Consider the following 25,621-nt stretch of genomic DNA (forward strand, 5'->3'; position numbering starts at 1 on the left):
AGAAAGGAAACTCAAAGAAGTTCTAATTAATTGTCTTTGCAATAGAAAAGAAAAAGCAGATATTTAGGTTAAATTTGTAGGTACTCAAAAAACTCCCATTGAGAGCTGACCCAGACTTTAAACTTCAGAGATGGAACTTGAACTTGTGTTTTCTGTGATTCGAACTCAGGACCTCAACAAAATTCTAAGCTCTAATACTCCACCATAAAACTCACTCTCCTATGTTACATTATTAGGGTGAAGTCCCCTCAGAATCTTTAGAAGGAATTGTGATTAACACATAGCACTAGATTGGTAATGGTGGCAATTTATGCATTGGGGAGGGAAACACTACATAATTGTTCTATGATTTGGGAGAAGGAAGTATTAACTTCCTCTTCTTCCTTTCTGCTTTCTCCTCCTCTTGGCTCTTCCTTCTCCCTCTCATCTTTTGGCAGGTACACTGTGTTCAATGTGGAACTGCAGCCAAAGGTAAGCCTGACTCTGAAGGTCCCAGAGGGTTTCCTCCCACTCCCACCCCTCAACGTGAAATTTTGAGCTAGATACTGTGTTACCCCAGAAATCTGATACCTGTCATTGCACTATCAAGAATAATTTCTCAAATTGAAGAAACATAGGATAACTGCCTTGTCAGCACAACCTGAAGTTTCTGGCTGTTGGCACGAATAATTTTTCCTTAAAAATAATTTTTTTTCCTGCTCATTTCCACCCTCAAAGTTGCAAACTAAAGTTGGAACTATTCTACACATCTTGAATTGTAAAGCCAGAAGGGATCTAAAGAGAAGTGTTTTCAATCTTTCTTGGCCATGATCTGGAGTAAGAAATATATTATTTACATATGACCCAGTATACATATACACACATGCACATTCTATCTAATATATATTCTATTTTATTACATATTATTGTTTATTATTTGTTCTATTTTATATTTTAATATTTGGCTCATTAAATTAGTTCCTTGATCCATTAATGAGTTTTGGCTTGAAGTTTGAAAAATACTAGCATAGAGATTAAAGTTCTACTTTTCCATGTGGTATCAGAAAATGCAAAAGTCCAGTAAAAGGAAGTGACTTGTCCAAGGTCACATAGCAAAAACTTACATAGACTAGCATTCCAAGGCAAGGAGGATGGAAATAGGATACAGTGCAGAAGGGCGGAGGTGGGGGAGTGGAAGGTAGTGAGATCAGCAGGGCCAAAACAGGAAGCCTTTGTGCCAACATATACACACACTCATGTTCACACAAATTACAAGCTAGGGAAGCCAGGGACAGATTTCAAATAATCAGCTAACCAACAGCATTTGTTTTCAAACATAAAGCATATAACAGGGGTAGAGAACAGGAGAGAGGCAATCTCTCCTTTTCTCAGTGCCATACTTCCTCTCCTCCTTTGCAGCAACATCTTCCAATTCTTGCACACATTCCCATCTGATGCAAGCATCACGTCTCTGGATTTCCTGTTTTCCCAGGATATCCCTGTACTTCCTGATTTCAACCTTGCTGATCTAAAAACCTATCTGAATAATCCCTCTAACGTCAGGATTCATAGGTCTAGGCTTCCTTGCTTCTGATGACCTCCATTCTCCCTTCATCACTTGACACAAGGCCATGCCTTAGACCATGTCAGCGCTGAAAGCCGTCCTCTGGTCTTATCCTGTGGACATGCCCATATTCATTTCACTCCTCTACTCACTCACCCCCCGCCCAGTTCTACCAGGTAAGTATTAAATGCTACTATGTGCTGGGAAATGTATGAAGAGTAAAAGATACCAAATTCTATAACACACAGTTCTTGTGCTCAAGAAGATCTTGTCGGGTTATCAAACCAAGAATTACAATCCAGAATGATATAAGCTATGCTGCTGGTGGTGGTGCTAATAGTAGCTTTTTGATGCTTTCTATAACCAAACACTATTCTAGGTACTTTGTGGGGATGAACTCAGTCCTCTTAACAAGTGAAGGTAATTTAGCTGATAGATGTCAGAGCCAAGATTCACAGCTGGACATTCTGGTTTCAGAAGCCTTGCTAATAGCTACCGCATACCATCAAAGATAAAGACAAACACATGTTGCTATGAGAGTCCATTAGGGGCTCCCAAATAGAAAGCATTCTAGAGAGGATGACCATGAGTCTTGGGAGGTAGTAGATTTAGCCAATTGGAGATGGTGGGTTAAAAGGAAGTGATTCAGTTAGAAAGAGCCAAGTTGGAAGCAAATGGTGGGGAATATTATGGGTAGAACTAATGATTTAACCTGGTTGGAATCTAGAATGCATCTGTAGGGATGGCAAGGGATAAGGTGCACAAGATAGGAATTTTATTCATTCTTTTCCCCTGACATAATATTTAGGGCTCAAAAATGCTGTGAAATGCCATGACCTCTTGAAATCTTTCATTACCCCTGACAACCAGAGATTCTCCTTATTTTTAAATTTTTATTTATTATTTTTCCATTAATTTTTAAAAATTTAAATTCTAGTTAGTTAATATACAGTTAATATACAGTGCAATATTGGTTTCTAAAGTAGAATTCGGTGATTTATCACTTACACGCAATACCCAGTGCTCATCATAACAAGTGCCACCCATCTAGCCCATCCCCCACCCTCCTCCCTCTATCATCCCTCAGTTTTTTCTCTATCATTAATAATCTCTTATGGCTTGTTTCCCTTTCTCCATTTCTTCTCCTCCCCTCCCCTTCCTCCTCTTCTTCCTCCTCCTCCTCTTCTTCCTTCTTCTCCTCCTTCTTCCTCTTTTTCTTCTCTGTTTTTTCTCTTTAAAACCCAATTAGCATCTTGTTTGCTATTGCTCTTGCAACATTTGCTTTGGGCCTCATACTGCAACCACCTCTGCCTTTGTCTTGCCCTCTGTGGGATTTTAGGCATCCCTTTCTCAACCTAGAACAAAGCTTTGCAAGCTTGGCTACTATTGCACCCACTTATTTACTTACCCAACTAGTTCCAGGAAATAGTCAAGGAAGCTTATGAGTATGTATTTGGCACACTGTGTAGAAACGTGTGACTAGTCTGATTCAAACAGACTAATCCTGAAACAGATCTTTTGGTGGAAACAAAGTATGCATTTTGTGGATCCTGGAGGTCAGTGGCCACAGGAGAGGAAAGAGTAGTTTTAGGAAGGACTGGGACTGTAACCCAGGATAGACAGCAGCCCAGGTACATAGAGAAGAGAGCTGAAAGCCACTTTCTGATTTCTGGGAGCGGAAACAGAAAGAACCATTGGAGTGACTGAAGGTGGCTTGGGAGAGGATTCTGCTCGAAGTAAGCCACTCCTGGCTCCCTTCTCAGGACTCAATCCATAGGTTACTTCCACAGAAGACTGATTTAGACACTGCCAGAGGCAGCCCAGAGGACTCACTGTTAACATCTACAGTGGACAGTAACCTAAAGCACCAGCACTCAGATGCTCTTGCATTGGTTAGGGACCATCCTACAAGGGAATCCAGGAGACCGCATGTTTGCTTTAAATTTGGAAATCGCACTACAGGGATTGCAAGCGGCTGGAATGAAAGGCAGGGGCTTAAATGGAGCTTGGGTTTCAGCCAGTCAGCAGGCTATATCATGAGTTGACACCTTGACTGTACTTCTTGGCTGATATGGTTGGAAAAATATCAGTTAGAGTGAGGCTGAATGGACCCTCACTACCAAGTGACTCTGTGAGGCCACTTCTGTGCAGGTAGCTCTACACCATGGTGCACCTTTTGGGTTAATAAATGTGCAAACTTTAGAGTGGGCGCCAGATGCAAATGTGGCTCTGCTGCTTAATAGACAAATCCCTTCATCTCTCTGAGGCTTCGCATCATCTTCTGTAAAAGGGGTGAAATATCTCCCTCGAAGGGTTGCTGTGAGGATTCAGTGTGATCACACCTATAGAGTACCTAATGCAGTACCTGATATTATTGGACACTCCCCAGTAATGGTTATTTATCTTTCAGGAGCCATTAGCCCCTCCTGTATATGAGTATGAGTTGTAAACACAATAAACTGTTACCAGTCTAAATGTCAATGATTTCCGGGGTTATATTTTTATTAATATTTTGTATTTTTCCTTAAAAATCTGCTTTAAACCATCCCTGATTTCTTCAGGGTTTTATTTTGTAAGAATGTGGGCTGAAGCCACCTTCATTTGTCATGCTGGCAAAGCAGAAGGCCCTGAACAGGCTGTGAAGGACTTTCCTCAGCACAATGACACAGCAGAGCTCACATCAGATGGCCAGGCTGGAACATCCACAAGGAGAAGCAGGAGCTTATTTGTACTATGATCCTGCACCCAGCCTCTTTTGGGGAAGCCCAAGCAAGACGGCCACTCAAGGGGGCAACTGTAGGGAAAGCTGGGGGAAGCAGAAAACTAGAGTGTGAAGAGCTGTCGACAGGAGTAATAAGAACTAACATTTACTGGAATTCTCAGCTATATGGCAGCTCTGCTTTAGGCTCTTCATGCATATTTTCTCATACATCCTCATAGTAACTATGTGAAAGGTGGCTTATTATCCTGTTAGGTGGATATAGGGAGAAGATGCATTGCAGCAATAAGTGACATATCTGAGATCACACAGGGGCTTTGCATACATGTCTTCCTCATTCCAGAGCACATTCTCCTACTGGGAAAAACCACATATCCTAGTTTAACAGCCAATCCAGATTAAAATTTCCTTCCCTCCTAAAGCTTTTATAATTTTATTGTTTGTTATTTGTTTTTGGTTTTTGGAACCAAGATCCGGTCAAATTTCACTTGTTGGATTTGACTAAGTAAGGTAAACAAACAAACAAAAAAATCCCTTGAACTTTGGTATATTTGTTTTGTTTCATGACATTGACTTTAAGAGGAGTCCAGACCAAAGTTTGGTGGAATAACTCATATTCTGGATTTGTCTGATTGTTTTCCTTGTGCTGTTAATGTAATCCCTCTCCCCCATTTTTCCCGTAAACTAGAAGTTGGGTCTAAAGGCTTGATTGGAATTAGGTGAAACATTTTTGTCCCGAGTACTTCACAGGTGATTTGTATTTCACATCACTTCAATCAGGAGATCCAAAATGCCAGGTTATCCAACAATAGTGATACCAAATATTATCACTTGGCTAAAGTGACAATCCACAAGTCCTTTTGATGTGGGAAAGAAAGGCAAAAGAAAAATTACATTTCCTTACTACTTAGAGCCCACTCATAAGTTCTTAAAACAGGTAGAGTGAACTTCCTCTAGGAACTCAGCTGCCTTGATGTTAGTACTTTGCTGAGGGTAAGAGGCAATCTTAGCCCAATCCCCAGGATCCTGTAAATCAACTTTAACATACAGAAATTCCTTTGGAAACCTCCTTTATCTGTACCCCTCAAGATATATGTTGGCAATCATCTCCCAAGCATATGACCTACTGATATACATCTGAAGGGTCTCATGACTAAGGTTTTATTAGACAGTAATAAATGACCGTTTCCCAACAATAGCTAGCCATCTCAAAGTCCTGGAAACCATTCTTCCACAATTCCTTAGAGACTTACACTACCTTTTACCTTGTCCCTTGTATATAAACTTGAAAGTATATAATGAGTCACTCCTCATGACCCCAGGGCAGCTCTTTCTGCCCCCGTGCTTTAATAAAACCACCTTTCTATACCAAAGATGTCTCAAGAATTCTTTCTTGGCGGTGGGCTTCAAACCCTAACATCTTTCCTACATTACTTCCATTGCAAAGGTGTAGGAATTCCTTAAAAATTTATTTTACAAGGTATGGATAATCTGTTCCACATATCCTTCCTTATACTTAAGGCATTAACATCATTGATATTTATTTAATTGTATATATTATTTAATTGGTGGTTGCAAAATGGTGATTTTCTAAATTATAATTTCTTCATTTACTTGCAGGCATACTTTTGTAAGCAACAGCTTTTCTTTACCTATTGAGATGAATTATCATTCCTTTAAAAAGGCAGGGTATCTCTTTCTCTCTTAGTGCTAACTTTCAGAGTAAGGAATTGCTACAAGTTGCTTTCAATGGTGGCAAATTTAGTTTTTTCCTCTTCTTTGAACAGGTCTATGGACTTGTGGCTTTTTATTTATTCAACTTTTATAGTCAATTGCAGTCATTTGGGTTCTCAAATTGCCTCAAATTTGGACAGAGGGAGCTCTTTCAAGCTGGCTGGCTCCTTTGTCCTTTGAGATGTCCCCATCACTCTTTGGGCACTTCCTTGCCTTTTTGGCACAAGAAAATATCCTGGACTCACCTTGTACTTTCCATGCCTCAGATCCAGAATCCACCATTTCTTCAAGGAGCCCTGGAAGCTTTTGTTGAGAATAGTATTTAAAAAAGAAGATTTCTGTACTTGATAAGCTCATTACCATTGTAGGGTCATTGCTTCTAAACTGTTTCAGTGGCTAAAACTAAGAAATATATTTATTTAAATCATGGGTTCATATTGATATTTCCAATTCAAATTTAATATTAATGGTTTTTATTTTTTATTTGTGCCTCTTTTCTCTTACATAGAAAATCTCAGTTCCTAATAACCCAACATATTTACTTATTTGCCATAGTCCTCAATATATATAAAGTAGTTTTAAAGTAGAAAAACCAGAGACGCCTGAGTGGGTCACTGATTGAGCATCTGCCTTTGGCTCAGGGCATGATCCTGGTCCTGGGATTGAGTCCCACATTGGGCTCCCTGCATGGAGTCTGCTTCTTCCTCTGCTTCTCTTTGTGTATCTCTCATGAATAAACAAATAAAATCTTTTTTTTTTAAAGTAGAAATACCAGAAAATTATGAAGTGAATTTTAGATATTTTTTGGAGGGGAATTTCTTATTTGTCCTTAGGATATATTCAATTAAATATGGAAAGCAAGACAATATTGTGTTCCAAAGTCACTTGAACAAATTTTCTGTGTATATCACCTATATGATATATAGTCAATTTGTTTCAGTTTGATTTCAAATTGAGTTTGCTTTTATTTTTCTCTGTCATTAAATTTTATTTTTGAACAGTTAAAACATGGTTGAAGACTTATGTGTCTCAAAATAAAAATCACATAAAAACATAGAGAAATCAACCATATCCAACTATATCCCCTCCACCTTGCTCTCCTCCCTACTGCTTGGCCTCTTTCGGCAACCGATTATTTTATTTCTGTGGATTTGATATTTTATGCCTCTGTAATTTCCTCCACTTCTTAAAAGAAAGTAAATGATATTCACTGCTCGGTGCCTTGTTTTTTTCTTCCCTCAAAATATTAACATATATCCAGGGGAATCCATGTAAGTATGTACATATGATCCTCATTCTTTTTGTATTACTGCATACCTTATTCAGCAGTCCTATGCTGTTATTGTTGCTATGTAGTCCAAAGCAAGCAGTTTAGCTTACATTATCTTACTTTTGGCTCTTTTTTGCCTTAGTTTATACCCTTCGGTCCTCCTTTGCATTTGAGGTTTTGACCTCTGCTAAGGCTTTCCAGCTGGGTGGATGCAGAGAATGCCAGGTACCACAGATTCCCAGGAGACTCAACACCTCAGTCCACTGGCCTTTGGTGGAGATGAGGGGAAATAGGAAGTGAAGCGCTGCTGTTTTCTCACAGATCCTGCTGCAGGCACCAGGGCTTCTTCCTGTTTGGATGGGGAGCTAGGGAGTGATGAGTGAGAAGAGGGAGTGGCTCTAACACAGTTTGCATCTATTATTCTGCATCTATTCCCTTTCTCTTCTCTCGAAAGCACAAATGGGAATCATCTGCCTCTTGTGCTAATTTAAAGGCAATTAAAAAAAAAAAAACAGAGAAACACAGGACTTTTACTAATGTTCAGAAGTCATATCATTCAATTGAAGAAAGATCATATTGCATGCTGAAGCTGGAACTTCCATTTTCAAAAATGAATGTTTCCGATTTCTCAGAGTAGCCTTAAATAGACAGCTTTATGCTGACTTTTTCTCCTGCTCACCTCCAAAGCTCATAGCATGCACATTTATCTCGCATTCCCCCATCAATCTCACAGGAATCTGGTTCTATTTTGGTTTTGTTTTTAAATGAGGAACAAATATTTTTTTCTTGCTGGATAATTCTTCTGCAAATCTATTCTTTCAAAGCTCACTTTTTTTTTTTTTTTAAGATTTTATGTATCCATTTGAGAGAGAGAGCATGAATGGGGGAGAGGAGGATGGAGAGGGAGAAGTAGACCCCCACCCACCCCACAGAAGGGACCCGGATATGGGACTGGATCCTAGGACCCCCTGGATCATGACCTGAGTTCGAGACAGATGCTTAACCGACTGAGCCACACAGGTGCCCCTCAAAGTTCACTTCTTAAGTTATTATTAACTTCTTAAGTTAATTTCTGCCTTACTCTTTTAGGAAAAGGTGGGTAGACAAATTTGATTAAATTAAAAAGATTTAAATTTAAAAGATTTTGCCTTTTCCTAAAATGATTTTCTTCTGGCCTTTAGAAATGTGATAGGGCAAAAAAGAAACTCATGCAGTGATGATGTGTGTTTTGCACCGAATCCATCCATGCCAGGTGCATGACTATCAACTGGCTTGTGAGTTACTTATGCTTTAGCACATGCAGAATAAATTAACCTAGCTCTGAATATATCACCTATTATAACCTTGGAAGATAACTGTCTCAGGACTTGGAAGAGTCCTATATGAGAGTCAGCATTCTTTTTTAGCCTTGAAGTCAGGAAGAAGAAGAAGAGTGAAGCAGTGATCATTTCCTGGTCTGAAAGGAAGGGGGGGAAATCATAAAAGAGAAAAGGAATATGCATGGGAAGAGGAGATGGAAAAGTAAATGTGAGAAAAAGAGGAGAAAGGGAGAGGAGGGAAGGGAAGAAAAGAAGAATGAGGGAATATTACAGGGAAAGTAGAGAGAGGGTCCAAACTGTACCACAGACATAGGTCTTGGGGAAAGAACTCTTCTTGGAGGGTTGAAACATTCATGTTCTCCAGTTCTATATCTTCTGCACACAGTGCTATCCAGGGGATTTGAGGAATTTGGTTGTAAATCAAGCACCTTGGAAAATACAGTGCCTCTTTTTGTTAGTAAGCAATATTTATGAGTGTTTACCATGTCTGGCACTTATTTAAGCACTTGGCATGGATTATGTCATTTCATCCTCATCCCAAGGCTAGTAATTAGGTTTTATTATGATCTCCATTTTACTGATGTGGAAACTGAGGCACAGATGCTAAATAATGTACTCAAGGTCCCACTAAGCAAATGACTGTAGTAGTCACTATTTGTTGCACTCAGCCACCCCACCCCCAGCATTATCTGCTTTGCTAGCAGAACCTCAGTAATTTGGGTTACTAATATGCCCATCCTTCATCCTACCCCCACTGGATCAATGATAACAGACCTAAGCCCATCTTGGCTCTCACATTCTCCTTACTGATACACATTTTCCTAGCTTCCTCAGCCGGTGATTATGGGACCAAGTTCTAATGAATGAGATTGAAGAAGTTCACTAGGGGACTTTTGGGAAAGCTTTCCCTCTGTGACAAGAGGAAAGCATATTTTCTGCTTGCCTTCTTCCTTCTTACTACCTGATGATGGTATGAAGATTCTCTACTTGAGGCTGTGGCCACCACGAAGCCACAAGCCCAAGGAAGAATGTCATTATGCTAAGGATGGCAAAATGGAAAGCAGAAAGTGTCCTGGACTTTGAGGACATTGTTGGACTGCTACAATAAACCTAGGTTCACCTCCTTGTACTCTTCTTGTTATGTGAAATGATGTCACTAAGGCCCCTGAAAATTTCTAGGGTTTAGCCCAGCCTGCAGCTGTATGTATAGCAACTGATATGAGAACAGAAGTAGATTTTGGACACAGGAAGCCCATCTCTGCTTTAGGCTCACAGGCCTCTATTCAGGACTGCAGAGTTGTGTCCTTGAGCATCTTCCACTTTGATTGAGTATACAGTTGTTACTCTTCACCCAGGAACAAGGGTAAAATATAGCAAATCACAGGAAAATAGAAATTTACGAGATTTCAACTATCCAAAATATCACTCTACTATCTGAAACAGGAACAATAATGATACATATTGCAAGTGAGTTTTAGATCACACTACAAAGATTCTTTTCAAAGGACCCATATTCCATGTCTCTGCATTGTTCTCACACAACCACTCACTGACCTTTGTTTGTGCTTCTACCCCGGACTTTAGTTTGTACAAAAACATTTCACCCCACCCCCAACATACTCTATTTTATGAATCTTTGTATTCTCAGCATCCAGTAGAGTGCCTAGTGCCTAGTAGGACCTTGATAAATGGTCATGGTATGGAATTAAAATTGCTTAATACCCCTCCTATTGAATTGCTATCAAAGTTTTAAGCTTCTCAGGAATTATGAGGACATGTTAATATTTTTCTGATTTTGAGATATGATTTCTTAATAATTATTAGATTTTAAAGAAATGCAAATTGCTGAAGAGATAAAGTTTAAGAAGTTGCTCATAGAGAGCAGGTGTTCAACAGATAAATCAAACTGAATGGATTTAGCTTTTTAAAAAGCCATATGTTTGGGGCAAATGTAACTATGGTTAAAGTAAAATAAGATTTTTCACTACATTGTTCTTATAGCAAGAAAAATTTAATGAATTTTTTGAATATGTCTGGTTTACAACTAGGGAGCAAGGAAGGAGTAGAATTCTATTGTTAAGTGCTTCATGTTGTCATAAACTTAGGATGTCTGTCCAGGTCATGGCTTCTGAGTACAGTGAGTTGAATTTATAGGGAAGTTTCACTCCCTGACATCAGTGTTAAATGGAATTTTGCTTAATGCAAAAATGCCTTCCTTCTGGAAAGATTGTATTGAAACCCACAGGCTCTTACTGCAGTTGAGACCAAAGTAGAATGATATCCATAATTAAACTTGTCCCTGAATGAATTGGATAAGGATAGATACAAAGAACTGAGGAAAAGAAGTGGCAACCTAGTGTTAGAGTGTTCTATATATATTTTTCTCATCTTTTGGTTCTACTTTTAAGGAAAGAGTCAAGAAATTTAAAGGTAATCAGACCTCATTGTTCTTTTTGAAATCATTATTGCTCAAGGCATTAAAAGGTACTAAAAGCAAATGTTCATAATTTTCATTCAGCAAGCCCTTCAAAATCACAGGAAACAAATAATAAAAAATAATTGCTATAACAATAATAACACTTTGTTTGTTTAACCACACTATTCCATTTTCTTTAATTGTAGCTATATATAAACATTTTCTTAGACTTTCTCTGCTGCAATTATTCTAAATGGCCTTTATGCCTAGCATAATAAGAAATTATAATGAACTGAAAACTCATTAGCAATATATTCATGAGAAATCAAAATAATTTCAGAATTCAACAATAACCTAAATGTAAATTTTTGTTTATTATAATATGGTAATCATTTATAAAGGCAGTGAACTAGCAACCAAAATATTGTAGAGTACTGAAAGTTCTCCTAACTTGTGTTGCCTGCAACTATCTAAATAGTATCAACTTTTAATTTTTATTTTGTCATGGTGAGATCATCTTCTGACGTGGAATGTAATCTTGGAATGGGAAGAGAATTTTATAGATATCTCTCTCCAAAAATAGTTGATTAGGAGAGTCCTTTAAGATAAGAAAACAAAAAAAAAGCAACACGATTTTTGTGTTGTCATTTCCTTCAAGTATATTCTTGTTCAGCTTTCATCTTCCGGATTAGCCATAACCTCTATAAGGGTAGGGACTGTGTTTGATTTACCACTGAATTCCCAGCACCTAGCAAAGCTTCTGGCACATACTGAATGAAAATAGCTGAAAGAAATCAACCGCACACAAGGTTTTTAGTTCTTCCTGTGGTGACCAGCAGATCTCAAAGCCTTCTAGTTACAGTTCGCTTTTCTTCTCATACCTTTTTCCAGTTCCTAGAAGGATCAAGGCATTGAAGAAATGAAAGTGTTTTCTCCTGTCAGACAGGTTAGGGAACCCTCTGGGGTAAGTCAAATATGTGCAGATTCAAGAATATGTCCTGAATGTTGGTTTCAAGGCTTGTTCCTTACTTTATGATTTTTCTTCATTCCTTAAACATGAGTGATCAAAGTTCCATCCAATTCAGGGACTGGTTAGTGTGTTCCTGTTAACTAAGACTTTATTTCATTAAAAATACACAGAATGAGCCTGTTTCCATTCTCTTAGGGAATTCAAGCTGCCATTATTTGACTTTATTACTGCTTCATTTTACCAATATTCCTTTTATCTTAAGTATGGTTTCCTCTAAAATTCATTAACATCAAAAAGATTTTAAGTACTTAAACTGAACATGGCACTGTACAAAGAGGCCCATACAAACCAGATCTTTGCTATTTAGAAAATGAAACTCATAGACATAAAACAGAAATATTTGTGAAATTTAAGGGCACCTGGGTGGCTCAGTTTGTTGAGTGTCTGACTCTTGATTTTGGCTCAGGTCATGATCTCATAGTTGTGAGATCAAGCTCCATATCAGGCTCCACGCTCAGTACAGAGTCTGCTTGTCCTTCTCCCTCTGCTCTTCCCTCCCTTCCCTGCTCGCACTTTCTCTAAAATAAATAAAATCTTTTAAAAAAAATTATGAAAATTATATATATATTTTTAAAGATTCTATTTATTTATTTGACACAGAGAGAGAGTACAAGCAAGGGGACAGGCAGAGGGAGAGGGAGAAGCAGGCTCTCCACTAAGTAGGGAGCTTGATACAGAGTTGGATCCCAGGACCCTGAGATCATGACCTGAGCCAAAAGCAGATGCTTAACCAATTGTGCCACCCAGATGCCCCGAAATTTATATTCTTTATGCAAATGAAGGCCATTCTCTGAATTTACTTTACATGATTAGTAATTGCTAATACGTATTGAGTCCTAACTACATCCAAAGCACTGTGTATAAAAGCATCTTACATGCATCTTCTTCATTAAGCCCCCAACAACAATGAGGAAGGTGAGGTATCCCATGTTAGGTTCCCATGTAAGGAAGGTTCATACAGCTGTGACATTAATTCAAGTCTGGCTCAGAGACCAGTTCCATAACCACTCTGACCTACCCCTGCCCTCTTATAACCTTATAACCTCTTCTCCCACACATCTGTCACCTACTAACAGCCAAATGTACCAAATCAGCTTTCAGAGGAGCAACTGTCTGGAGCAGGGCAGGGATTTGTGATGGGCATAGATGTAGTGACAGAAGTGCCTTAAGTTAAATCCTTGGGGAGCTAGATACTATTGGCTTGAGTCCTGTTTAAAGAGGGCAGCCCTGACCGAACAGAATTATCAATCAGATTCAATTCCATTCTAAAAATAAAATCTGGAGAGTTGAGATTCCAGACCGCTTAAAAGAGCTCTTTAATGTGTAGATAAAACTTACTGAAGAATGTTTATGCTCCCTGATTCCGCTTCATATTTCTGTCCTCCCTTGTCCCCTCTCATCACTCTTCAAATCAAATCCTAATTAGAAAAGACGATGCAGTTGTTTCTTGTGCCTCGTCAGCCCTGAAGCCACTGCCAGCAGGCTAATGCTTCCAGCCTCTGCTGGAAGTGCTCTCACAAAGGTCAGCAATGATAACAAACCATCATCATTGTAATAACACCTAGTGCTTCTTGTAGATTTATTGGGCTCCTAACACTGGGATCAGAGTTTTATTTACACTGGAGGAGGAACTTGGAGAACCACAGGATTGTACAGGATTGCAGAGGTTTTGGCTTAGTTGAGTCAGTTTTTAAAAAATTAAGTTGACACTGAAATTTCAGAATATTTCAGCAAAAATCTCAATTTTTTTAGATGTACTGTCCTGTTAGTGACAGACCACACGGTGAAGCCCCTGTACCTGGACCTTCCTCACCTCTCTCATTTACGTCACTTGCTTGGCCCCGACAGGCACATGATTTACTACCCACAGTTTACATGGGTATTCTGGTAGGATTTGGGAGTTGTCAGGAAAAGACCCCTCTTAAATTAGCCCAGGAAAAAAGGTGGATGTTATTAAACAGCAACCCAAAACAGGAACCGTGGCACACCTGGATTCATGGAAACTAAGACTGGAACTAAGACAACTGTCAGCCTCTTCACTGGCACTTCTACTTTTCACTCCACGGGGGCTTCGTTCTCCCATCACACACCGACTCCCTCTTAATTCATTTCAGTTCCTCATTCCTTAACTTGGCCCAAAGCTTCTCAACCCTTGTAGCATCTTCCTTTATGCTCCTACTAGCGATTACCTTAGTCTTTAGATTTTCCAACTGTGAATTCCTGAAAGAGGACTGACATGTATTTTCAAGCCTGGTCATGAAGGTCATAAGTTGCTCTCAGGCTGCAGTAGGTCACACTAAGTACACAGATAGGGTCCAAACATCTGCACCCAGTTGGAGTGGGAATAGCCTCCAAACAGATACTCTACGGCATAATTTGGAGAACATCCAAAGCATAATTCACACTAATAACAGTCGTGAATGATAATTATTATTTAGACTCACTTTATAGACATGAAAACTGAGGCTTAGGGAGGTGACAAAATTTGTCCAAGAAATTAAGTGGTAAAGCTGGAATGTGAACACAGGCTGCTGACTAACGAACTCCAGGCCTCCATTTCTATTATCTTTCTTGACTTCTAGGCTGAGTAATGTTCTTGATATTCTCTGCTTCCTGAAGCTTAGAACTCCTCTCATGCATTTTGTGATACTGTACCCTTTGGGTTTTGTATTTTTTCTGATGGCTCCTCCATTCCTTTTAGTTCTTTGTTCTCTTTCCAATTTTTAAATGGAAGCTTTCTCCAAGGAACTCTTCATGGCTTTTTTTGTTTGTTTGTTTCTTTCTATACTTTCTGTTTAGGCAAATTCATATACTTTTACATATTTGGATACAGTCAGATACTATGGTTTCTTAAATTGGGGTTTTTGGGCACACATGCCCTCCCAGCCTACCCCAAGAGATTTGTGGATAGAATTTAGGGAGTTCATGAACTTGAATGAGAAAAAAAAAATGAACATATTTATATTTTCATTGAACTCTAACAGAAATTTATTAATTCCAGAGCAGCTGTCTGGCTCAGGTAAGCATCTGACTCTTGATTTTGGCCTATGTCATGATCTCAGGGTCGTGAGATCCAGCCTAGTGTTGGGCTCTGTATTCACTGGTGGTTGGGTGGTGGTGGTCTGCTTGAGATTCTTTCTCCTTCCCCCTCTGGCCCCAGCCCCACCCCCATGCACCTGCACCCGAGTGCTCTCTCTCTTGCTCTATAAATAAAAATCTTTTTAAAAACATACTAATTCCTTCAATTATGAATGTAGACAAGTTACTGTAATAGCAGCAAACATCTGTGATTTTGTTTCCAATAGAAATCATTGGAATCATTGGTATTTTAATATTTTCCAACCATTGCAAATATCTTTATTTTTTCCCATTATACTTTAAAATCATTGTAGCTTACTTCACCCCTGCCAGAATGGCTAAAATACAAAAACCACAAGAAACAGCAAGTGCTGGCAAGGATGTGGAGAAAAAATAATTGCCTTTTACTGTTGGTGGGAATGAAAATTGGTGCAGCCACTGTGGAAAACAGTCTGGAGGCTCCTCAAAATGTCAGCAATAGAACTCCCATGATCCAGTAATTGAGCTACTAGATATTTACCCCCAAAAAGCAAAAGCACTAATTCAAAGGCATGCGTACCCCTATTGTTACAGCAGTATTATTTACAATAGCCAAATTATGGAAGCAGTCAGGTCTCCACTGATAGATGAATGGATAAAAAAGACGTGGGATATATATATATATATATATATATATATATATATATATATAATGGAATATTATTCAGCCATAAAAATAATGAAATGTTGCCATTTGTAACAACATAGATGGAGCTAGAAAGTGTAATGTTAAGTGAAACAAGTCAGAGAAAGACAAATACCATATGATTCCATTCATATGTGGAATTTAAGAAACAAATGAGTAAGAGGGAAAAAAAGAGAGACAGAGACAAGCCAAGAAATACACCCTTAATTACTGAGAATAAACTAATGGTTACCAGAAGGGAGGTGGGCGGGGAGGATGGGTGAAATAAGTAGTTTACACAACATTATATATCACTTATATCTCAATTAAAGGAAGAAAAAACTCACACTAGCCAGGGCTATCCTGACTTATAAAGGAGCTCAAGTCTTAGGTAATGCAGAAGCGTTACTTAAAGCCTTAATGACCTACTCAATTTTCTGAGTTCTGTCTTTAAGTTTTGGTTTGTCTGCTTTTTCTGCAGACTTTACCTATCAGATGGGCACCTAATCCTCCCTGTGGTATTGATACCCTGGTGTTGATCTTGGACCTCTAGTTTATATCCCAGATTGTTTTCTACTCTCACTCACTCTTCCATGTTGTTTACTAACTCTGGGTCTCAACGCCACACTAGCTGTTGTGGGTTCCTGTACTGTTAACACTTTGTCCTGGATACAAGTTCTAAACTTTTTCACCAGCATGGAATAAAAAGAACTATAACCAGAATGATCTTAAAGTATAGCTCTGATCATATCCTTTGCTTCCTTGGAATGCTTTCAAATTCACTTTAAACTTCTCAGTGAGGGCGTTTTGGTTGCAAAAAACAGAAACCTATTTGAGGTGGCATAAGATGAGGAATTTATGATATGGATACAGGGATATTATGTAGGTCTTAAAAGCAGGGATGTAGGAACAGGTTGAGCCATAAACATGGATTGGCAAACTTTATCTGTAATGGGCCAAATAGTAAATGTATTAGGTTTCACAGGCCATATGGTTTCTGTCACTTTGCCATAGACAATATGAAAAGAAATGTGTTCCAATAAAACTTTATTCATAAAACATACAATTTGCCACTCAGGTCATAATTTTAGGATCTCTGGACAAAAACATTATCAGGATTCTCTGAAACTCATCTCCATCACTCTCCAGGCATCTGCTTTGTTGCTTTCTTCCTATTGACTGGCTTCTTCGGCTTCTCGCGCTCTCATGTTGCAACGGCTTCTGAAAGCTCTCAGCTTCCAGATCACAAGTTAAAGTTTAAGCTCTCTCTTTCTTTACCAGTGCTAATTCCAAATCTTAGGGTAGGGATATTGCCTGGTCTACCTTGGGTCAGGTGTTCACCTCTAGACCAATTGGCTTGGGTCTTGCTATGTGAACAGGTCTTTGGGGCGCACCCGTACAACCTCTTAGATCAGATCTGAGAAACAGATTTCACAAAAGAGCAAGGAGCTGGGCAGACAACCCAGTGGGAGTCTCCTGCTGCATTCACTCAAACCTGCATTTTCCACATTGTTCCTATTAACCCTCAGATATCCTTTTCTGAAGCACAACCAACTCCTTGTTGATCTCATAAACTGCATATTCTCACCCTGCATTCCCCCTATCTGCCAGCAGATATTCTATTCATCTTAAAAATCTCTTCTAAAAAGCCACGCTCTCCTCTATATCCACACAGCAGTCTATTGGTACAGTGTGTCTTGTTCTGTTGCTATTTCTGTACCTGTCTTTTTGTTTTGCAGACAATAGGTTCTCTGCTGACTGAGGAAATGACTTATTCAACTTTTCATCCACTTTGGTACCTTTCAGAGAATAGGCTCTGAGTTTCTATTTGTTGAGTTAGTTTAACCATATCTTCACAGCTGAATAATTCCAAACTGAAGAAAATGTTGACTTTTAACAGTGGCAGTTACATAGGAAACACTAAGAAATTATTTTAAATTCCATAAAATATTCATTTCCACATGGGGTAGCCAAATTAAAGTGTATATGCAGAGAGATATTAATTACAGCAAAAGTTATATTTAGTTATTGTTTATAAGAAATCACGTCCCATTAGGATTGAATCTTCTGTTAATGTACTAAATTCAACAGAAATACTACAGAAATGACTTAAGATAATAGGAAAGGTTAGAAACTTGAAATATTAAAAAATGCTCTAAAAAGCAAAGCTCCAAAATGATTAGTATCTGTGCAAGAAATGTACCAAAGAGCTAGAGACTTCATCATCTCATTTCTCTCTTTCTAGAACTATTAATTAACATTGTTCCCAGAACTCAGCTAAATTCCCCCGCTGAAAGGCAGAAAGTAAATACAGTTGGGAAAACTGGTTCATTCCACCAAACGGTGAGAGGCTTAAGCTTTTGTGAAACAGAAAACACTTGCTAAATAACTATTCCTAAACTATTAGCAACTACATAAAAGCTTTTTATTTTAACAACATCCTCCTGGGAGGCTGTGCTTGGAATGTGCATCAGGTCTGAAAAAGGCACAGATTTGGCTCATTTGTAAATATGAGGTGCACAGAGGCGAAGCCATTGTGTAGAGGAGGGGGTGGGGCGGGTGGGGTCCTGATGCCCAAGGTTGATAGAAGGATTCTAATTTCGCTTGGTATTTTATTTTTTCTACTACAATTACAGTTTTGCAAAGAAAAATAAAATATCGGTTGTGCTCTCATCTGGCTTCTAATCTTTAGCATCTACAGAGGAAGAAAACGTCTCATTTAACTAAAAGAATCACCTTTCTGCAACCCCGGGAGCCGCTGGGCACACGGAAGAGCGCCCAGCCCCGCTGCCCTTACCACGCCCCCCCGCCCCCGCCTCCCCGCAGGGGGAGCCCGGCGCGCCCCACCCCGCTCCGCCCCGCCCCGCCCCGCCCGCGGCCGCAGGTCGTCAGGGCTTGCCCCGCGCGCTCGCGGCCTGAAGACCGCAGGTGGGCGCCGCTCGGTCCCGGCCGTCGGCGTTCCGCGTGGGGATGCTCCAAATCAGAGGACCCAAGCTGAGACTCTGAACCAAGCCTTCTCGCCTCGTTTCCTCCCCCCCCGCCCCCCGCACGCCCCTTGTCCTCGCGACCCCGTGCCACAGCGTCTCCCAGCCTCTCCCTCCAGCCACCTGCGTGTGTGCGCGATTGTCACGCAGCAAGGAGGGGCTGGAAAGAGCTCAGTCCCCTGGGCGCTCCCAGGAGAGACCGAAACTACAACTCCCGTCACGCCCCGCGGCCCGCTCCCTCCTCCTCCCCTCCCCCCTCCTCCCGCGGCCAGCGGCCGGCAGGCTCCGCGCTTTTATCTGCGGACCGGCGGGAGGGAGTCAGGTCCGGGCGGTCTCCCCCTTCCCGAGTGCTCTGCCCGGCGGCGGCGGCGGCGGCGGCGGCGGCTCGAAGCCGAGTTTTGCCTCCGCGTCCCCGCCAGCCCCGAGCCCGCTGGGGCAGACGGTCCGTCCCGGCGTGCGAGAGGATGGTGATCCGCGTGTTCATCGCCTCCTCCTCGGGTTTCGTGGCGGTGAGCACTGCGGGAGCCCGCAACGGGCCGGGCGGGGTCTCGGGGTCTCGGGGTCTCGGGGTCTCGGGGCCGGGGGCGCCCCGCGCGGCTCCTGCGGGGGGCGCGCCCGGCTCACCCCTGCGCGTGTCGGTGCGCAGCGCGTGCGGACGCGGGAGCCCGCGCGGGCAGGTGACCCGTCGCACTCGCACGACAGCGAGAAGGGCGGGGAGCAGAGGTGGGTGGGGGGCCCGTGGGGGGCCCCAGCTCGGCCCCAGCTCGGCCCCAGCTCCCCGCAGGCCGGCCCTCCGCGGTCTGGGAGCGCGACAGCGCTGCGGGAAAATGGAGTCTGCGGGAAGCCCCCAGCTCCAGCGGGGTGGTCGGGAATCTGGGGAAGGGGTCCCGCTTCCCTTGGTGTTAGTTCCTCCCGATTTGGGACATTCAGCCTCGTTCTGTTTTGTATGACCAGCTTTTTTCTAGGCTGCTTACTTACCTAGCTCCTGAATGAAACAAGTTCAAGGAGGGAATTGCTCTCTACTCTCCCTTCCCTCGCCGCCCAGTACATTTCTTCAGTCTTATACCTGCGCAAAGAGAACTGTAAACTAGGCTTGTCCTGTCGTGCCAGGATTTCCTTGTTTGTTTTGTCTTTTTTCTTTCTTTTTTTTTTCTTCTGCCTGGGATGCTATGAATATTTTTACATGGTGATGTAAATATGGGTGTTTGGTTTCTTTCCCCTTGTAGTGCCATGGTCAGTTACATCTTGATGTATAAATTGTGGCCTCTAATTATTTTAAGCTGTTTTGTTGGGTCTAGATTCTTGTTTTGTGTTTTTTTTTTTTTCCTTTCTTTTAGGAAGAAGAGAAGTTGAATAGCAAGGTGTCAGACTGTAAGGAACAATTCGGTAGTATACTTGATACTGCGTAGGACATGTAGCAGTATGTTTTCCATGATTATTAAGACTTAGTTTCCTTAGTAAGAGTTAAGCTATAGATTTAAGAGGTTCCTTGGGGAGATACACAATCAAACTAATCAAAAATGCAATATTGATTGCTTAAAATTTGATCTGGTCAGTTGCCTGCCCAGCAACAACCAGAGTGTTTCAAAATTTGTTTTTGAAGCAGGTGCGACAGAGTATGGAATAAAATATTGTTTATAAAGCCTTATACACCATGGAGACTTTTTGCTTAAAAAGAAATCAATACTAGTACAAAAAAGACCTCTTTTTCATTAGGAACAATAGAGGGGAAACTCCAACTTATCTTTATGTGCAGGCATGTGGTGGTCCCCAGACTCCTGACAGTTTTTGTATTTCTAGTTATTTGTGGTTGCTTAGTCATACCTGTCTTTTACAGATTTCTCTACTGAACTGCACTTGTGTCAGGAAACCCATATTTTGTGGATAGGTTTTTTTCAAGTGAGCTTCTTCATAAGAATGCTACAAAGCTTTTGGTTTCACCACCAAGTTGTATCCTTCAATAATTGTTGCAATAGCATTTTATTGATTATGAAAGGGCTGATCTGCAGCATTAAGAAGCCTAGGTTATGTTGGACAAGTCAAAGTCAGAACTTCAGGGAATTACTTGGCTTATCCTGTCAGCAGGTAATTTACAAAGGGGGAAGATAGTTCTGAATTGTGCATCTCTATTTCCTCAAATCCATTAATAAGTATTTATTGTCTACCTATGTCCTTTTTTAATTTTTAAGTTTACTGTTATGTGTTTTGCACATGAAGCTGGACTTGAGACACCTAAGTTTTAATACAGGCTCTGGCTGGTGGTGTAAGCTTGGATAAGCTGCTCTATCTCTGCCTGAGGTAGAATGGATTGTAATGTAAACTCAGAATTACATTCTAGCTTTAAACTGCTCTGATTTCATCAGTTGGGTAAAAGTGGATAAATCCTTCTAGCAGCATTTTTTTTAGACTTTAAATTTATACATATTAACCTCAAAGTGACTGTATTATTTTCCTTTGGTGTTTTACTGTGGTGTCTCAGGTCCCTTGACTGCCCTGCCTGGTAATACGTGTTTTCACATGGTTTGATTTGAACTGGAAAACATAATCTGTTATCACATATGTACAGCCCATAAACAGTAATTATCTATTGTAATGGGCCTAACTTTTTTAGGTCTCAGATAATCCTCAGTAAGTCCCTCCAGTTATATTATCTGTTATATTAATACACAGTTTTTCTATAATTATGTAATATTGATACTTTTGGTGATAAGTAAATATATGCTTATATGCAAGAATAATGATTTCTAAGAGATCGTGAAGTTGTTTAGGTTAACTGTCAGCCTGGGCCTGGGGAGGTTAATAGGGCTTATAGCAGTAAGCTATATTAAGCTTTGAAGGCAAAGCCCCTGCCCCCGGCAGTGTTGTGTTGGTCATTGGCGCTGTTTTATTTGGTGACCACCTGTGATTAGCAAGTGCATGAGAGAACAAATAATTTGATTCCAAGGCAGTTTGGTTCTAGCCGAAGTTTCTTAAACCACAAGGAAGGAATGAATGTAACTAAAAATGGACTTTGCTAAGTGAATCTCCCGTATTTTCAAAAAGATGCTCTGCCCCAATCAGCGATAGATTTAAACAATCTGTTTAGAGAAAATCCTCATATCTTGTCTGACTTGCCTGAATTCTCCAGCTTCAACACATAGCACTAACAGTAATATATGGAATAATTAACACCAAGGCATGGTTGTCCTTTTGTCCTCCTTAGCTCCAGGTAAAATCTGCTTTTATAAGGAAATAAGAGATGCCACATTATTATGCTATGGACACCTAAAAAGCAGATTTCTTATGCAACTGATAGTGTTGCTGTCATTCTTATTGTAGTAAATAACATTTATTTCAGTCCTCAGAAAATAGCTTATTCCCAAAGTGCCATTTTAAAATTTAATTTATCTGGTTGTATACCTGAAAGGGATTGTCCTGGGAACTTTATTCAGGAAATAGATTAATGTGACTTTTTAATTTAAAAACATGAAAATCAGTCAATTGTTTCATTCATTCATTATTTTATTTATTCAACACGTATCTTCTAAGGGTCTGCTGCTTGCCCAGCTCTGTTCTTGTTCTTGTGGGGAACTGGAGGAGAATAGAGGATGTGGTCTCTGCCCTCAAGGAATTTAGGTGGAGACTGAGTGGGGAGATAAGATAGGAAAGCTAAAACCACCAGTAATAAAGTACAGCCCAAGGATAGACACTTGGCTCTTTCAGAACACATTATCAGAGAGAAATAATATAGGGGCAGAGGGATACATTGCAGAATGTCAGATAAGGAGGGAAATGTGCCAGAAATCATAAAATATGCATGTGGGAGCCTTAGGCAGATGGCAGGGAGAGGAGTTGGGTTAGATTTGGAGCCTGGGAGAGTGCAGAGTCCACCTTGTTCAGGCTGGAAAGGGAGGAGCTTTGTGTAGAAGAGGGCAGGTGGCGGATGTCCCTGTGGACCTCATTTGAGAACAGGGTAGACATAAAGTTCTTGCAAGAAGCCCATAACAAACTGTGTAGTACGCAGCATCTCAGTGATGGCTTCAGTTTCTGCAGCTTGCCTGCTGTCTGGAACCCTTTGTCCCCAGTTAACAAGGGATACTGGCAGGGAGGGACCCCTGGTATGTGATTTTAGAAAAATCTTTACCCCTGTGCTTGCCTTGACTAAAATGTCAAAAAAAAAAAAAAGAAAAAGAAAAGAAAATCTTTCAATCTTTTTAAAAGTTTCTGGGCTCGGTTGAGCTGGAAGAAAACCTAAAGAGGTTTTCTTGTGAAGTCCAACCACCTAAAATCACAGAGAAGGAAATTTGGGCATAGAAAGTTAAGTGGCTTACTCTGAGGTCATTTATGTCACTCACTGTAGAGCTAAGAAAGGGTTAAATGGACACCAGGTCTCCTGACTCCTAAATGTATTCATTCCTCTGTTCATTCTGCAGTGCATTCATTCATGCGTTGATTGACTCTTGCAGTCATCAGTCATTGAAAACCTGCAAAGTACCAGGGTCTGCGTTATGTGCTGTTAGGTGCTAGGTGTCTGTGAGGGTCAGGAGAACGGACTTAAACTCTGGCCCGTATAACACAAATCAGTGCTCTCTGTAGCTCAAAGGCTTGGGATACAGACCATTTAAACAGGGAGAATGCAGGGCCAATGGGTTTCTGTGGAGGAGGGTGAAAGGAGCGGTATACCCTTGGATATTGGAGAGAGACCATCATGGGGAAGAAAAGATACAAAGAAATTGGATGCAAAGTTAGAAAACAGAGCTTTGTCCAGGGCTGCTGCTATACTTTCAAGTGGAGATGAGAGTAGCCGGGGAACTCATGGAAGTTGTGCTCAGAGTTGTCTAGATCTTTGTAACTGTAGAAGGCATACTCTACTGGTTTGCATGACATGTAACTATTTTAAACATGCAATAACCAGGATGCTGTTGCATCACCACAGAATGTATTCAGTGAAGCTTCACTGTGTGAGAAGGCCCCGGAAAAGAGTTACAAGGCAGTTCAAGTCAGGATATGACCATGTAGAATAGACTAAGACTGGGCAGTAATTCCTAAGTGATTCTAATGCCAGAAACTAGTGAGAGTGAGCCTGGTTCATCAACCTCTTTCTTTATTTCTAAAGATTTTATTTATTTATTTGAGAGAAAGACTGCGCACATATGGGCATGAGCCAGCAAGCACGAGCAGGGGGAGGGGCAGAGGGAGAGGGAGAGAGAGGGAGCGGGAGCGGGAGCAGGACAAGCAGACTCCCCAGTGAGCGCAGATCTTGATGTGGGGCTCCATCCCAGGACACTGAGATCCTTACCTGAGCCCATACTTAACCCACTAAGGCATGCAGGCACCCTGCATTAGTCCATTTAACTCATTGAACCTTCAGAGTCGCAGGGCAAGGTGATTATTTATTCCCATTTTGCAGATGAAGAAGCTGAAGTTAACTGCTCTGATGAGATCAGACATAGTAGATGGTGAGATCCTGAGTCATATTCTAGCTAGCAGGTGGCTCTCAAGTTTCCAGAACAGTTCTCTTCTTTGGGCACTGCCGCACCCTGGGGGGAATGAGAGTTCCAGGGATGCTTGACATCCTATCATGTGCTGGATGGTTCCCCAGAAGAACTGCCCTTGCAAAATGCTGGAAGTATCCTTCATGAGAAACAGTGCCAAAGAGCATTGGCAAGTGACGATGTAGAGTGAGATTAGGGAAGTAGGAGCATATTAGTAAGAAGTGGCCAGGAGAAGCAAGAGTAAGTTGGGGGTGCAGGCAAGGACAAGGATGTGATTGTAAGGGAAGGCAAGTGCATTGATTTCCTAAGGGCTGCCATTAACAAAGTACCAAAATCAGGGTCTTATACAACAGACATTTCTCAGGGTTCTGGAAGCTAGATCAAGGTGTTGGCAGGATTGCCTCTTTCTTAGGGCTGTGAGGGAGACTGTGCGCTCATGCCTCTCTCCTAGCTTTTGATGGTTTGTTGACAATCTGACATTCCTTGACATGTAGATAAATCATTTTGAGATCTGCCTCATATTTGCAAGGTGTTCTCCTTGTGTGTCTGTCACAGTATCCAAATTTCTCCTTTTAATAAGGACACAGTCCTTTTGGATAGAGCCTACTCTAATGACTTCACCTTAAATTGATCATCCGCTAAGATCCTCTTTTCAAATAAAGTCACATTCATAGGGACTGAGGGTTAGGATTTCAGCATTTTTGGGGAGAGCACAATTCAACCCATAACAACATGGAATATAAGGGATCAAATAGACTAATTAATGGAATTTTCCCCTTTAATTGGAAAGACCGTAGGCACATTTCTTCTAATCTCAAAGTTAGCAGCTGGATATGGAGTTATATGGAATTGTAGTGAATATATAAGGTCTGTTATAGAAAGGGAGATTTAGCAATATCCCAACTGAAGGCCTGACCTCAGTTTTTCTAGTTCATTTTTCTATTTCCCAAAGTTTTAAACTTGAAAATATAAATATAATCAAGGGCATGGACTCTTAGAAAATTAGGGGCTTTTTATCCATTTGTATTGGGATACTTTTAATAAACATTTCTATTTGAGAAAATGAAATTTTGACAAATATAATATGGAATATAATGTGGTTTCCATAGTGTGGGAATTTAAGACTATTTGAATCTTGTTTTTTCCGTGTTTTCCTTTTCTTTCTTTTCTTTTTTTTTTTTTTTTTTTTTTGGTCAGAACAGAAAAGGAAAACAAATGTAGTGATAAAAAGCAGCAAAAAGCAGTGTGAGATACCAAATTAAATAATATTTCTTCTTTAGATGTTTTCATGATTATTTATTTAATGTTTTATTTATTTGAGAGAGAGCACGAGCAGGAGGAGGGTTAGAGGGAGAGAGAGCAGATTCCCCACTGAGCAGGGAGCCCCACT

At 40.6% G+C, this 25,621-nt stretch overlaps 1 protein-coding gene across 1 annotated transcript in view; it reads left to right on the forward strand.

The window, feature by feature from the left end:
- The first annotated feature begins 1,622 nt into the window (after window positions 1-1,622).
- The window catches only part of SH3BGRL2 (SH3 domain binding glutamate rich protein like 2), a 78,453-nt gene continuing 54,454 nt past the window's right edge, over window positions 1,623-25,621 (forward strand). The window contains exons 1-2 of the mRNA XM_025444394.3: window positions 1,623-1,719; window positions 18,773-19,266. Coding sequence (XP_025300179.3) covers window positions 1,623-1,719; window positions 18,773-19,266 — 591 coding nt within the window. The remainder of the gene's footprint in view (window positions 1,720-18,772; window positions 19,267-25,621) is intronic.

Source organism: Canis lupus, chromosome 12 (genome assembly GCF_003254725.2).
Source record: "Canis lupus dingo isolate Sandy chromosome 12, ASM325472v2, whole genome shotgun sequence".
Taxonomy (NCBI): domain Eukaryota; kingdom Metazoa; phylum Chordata; class Mammalia; order Carnivora; family Canidae; genus Canis; species Canis lupus.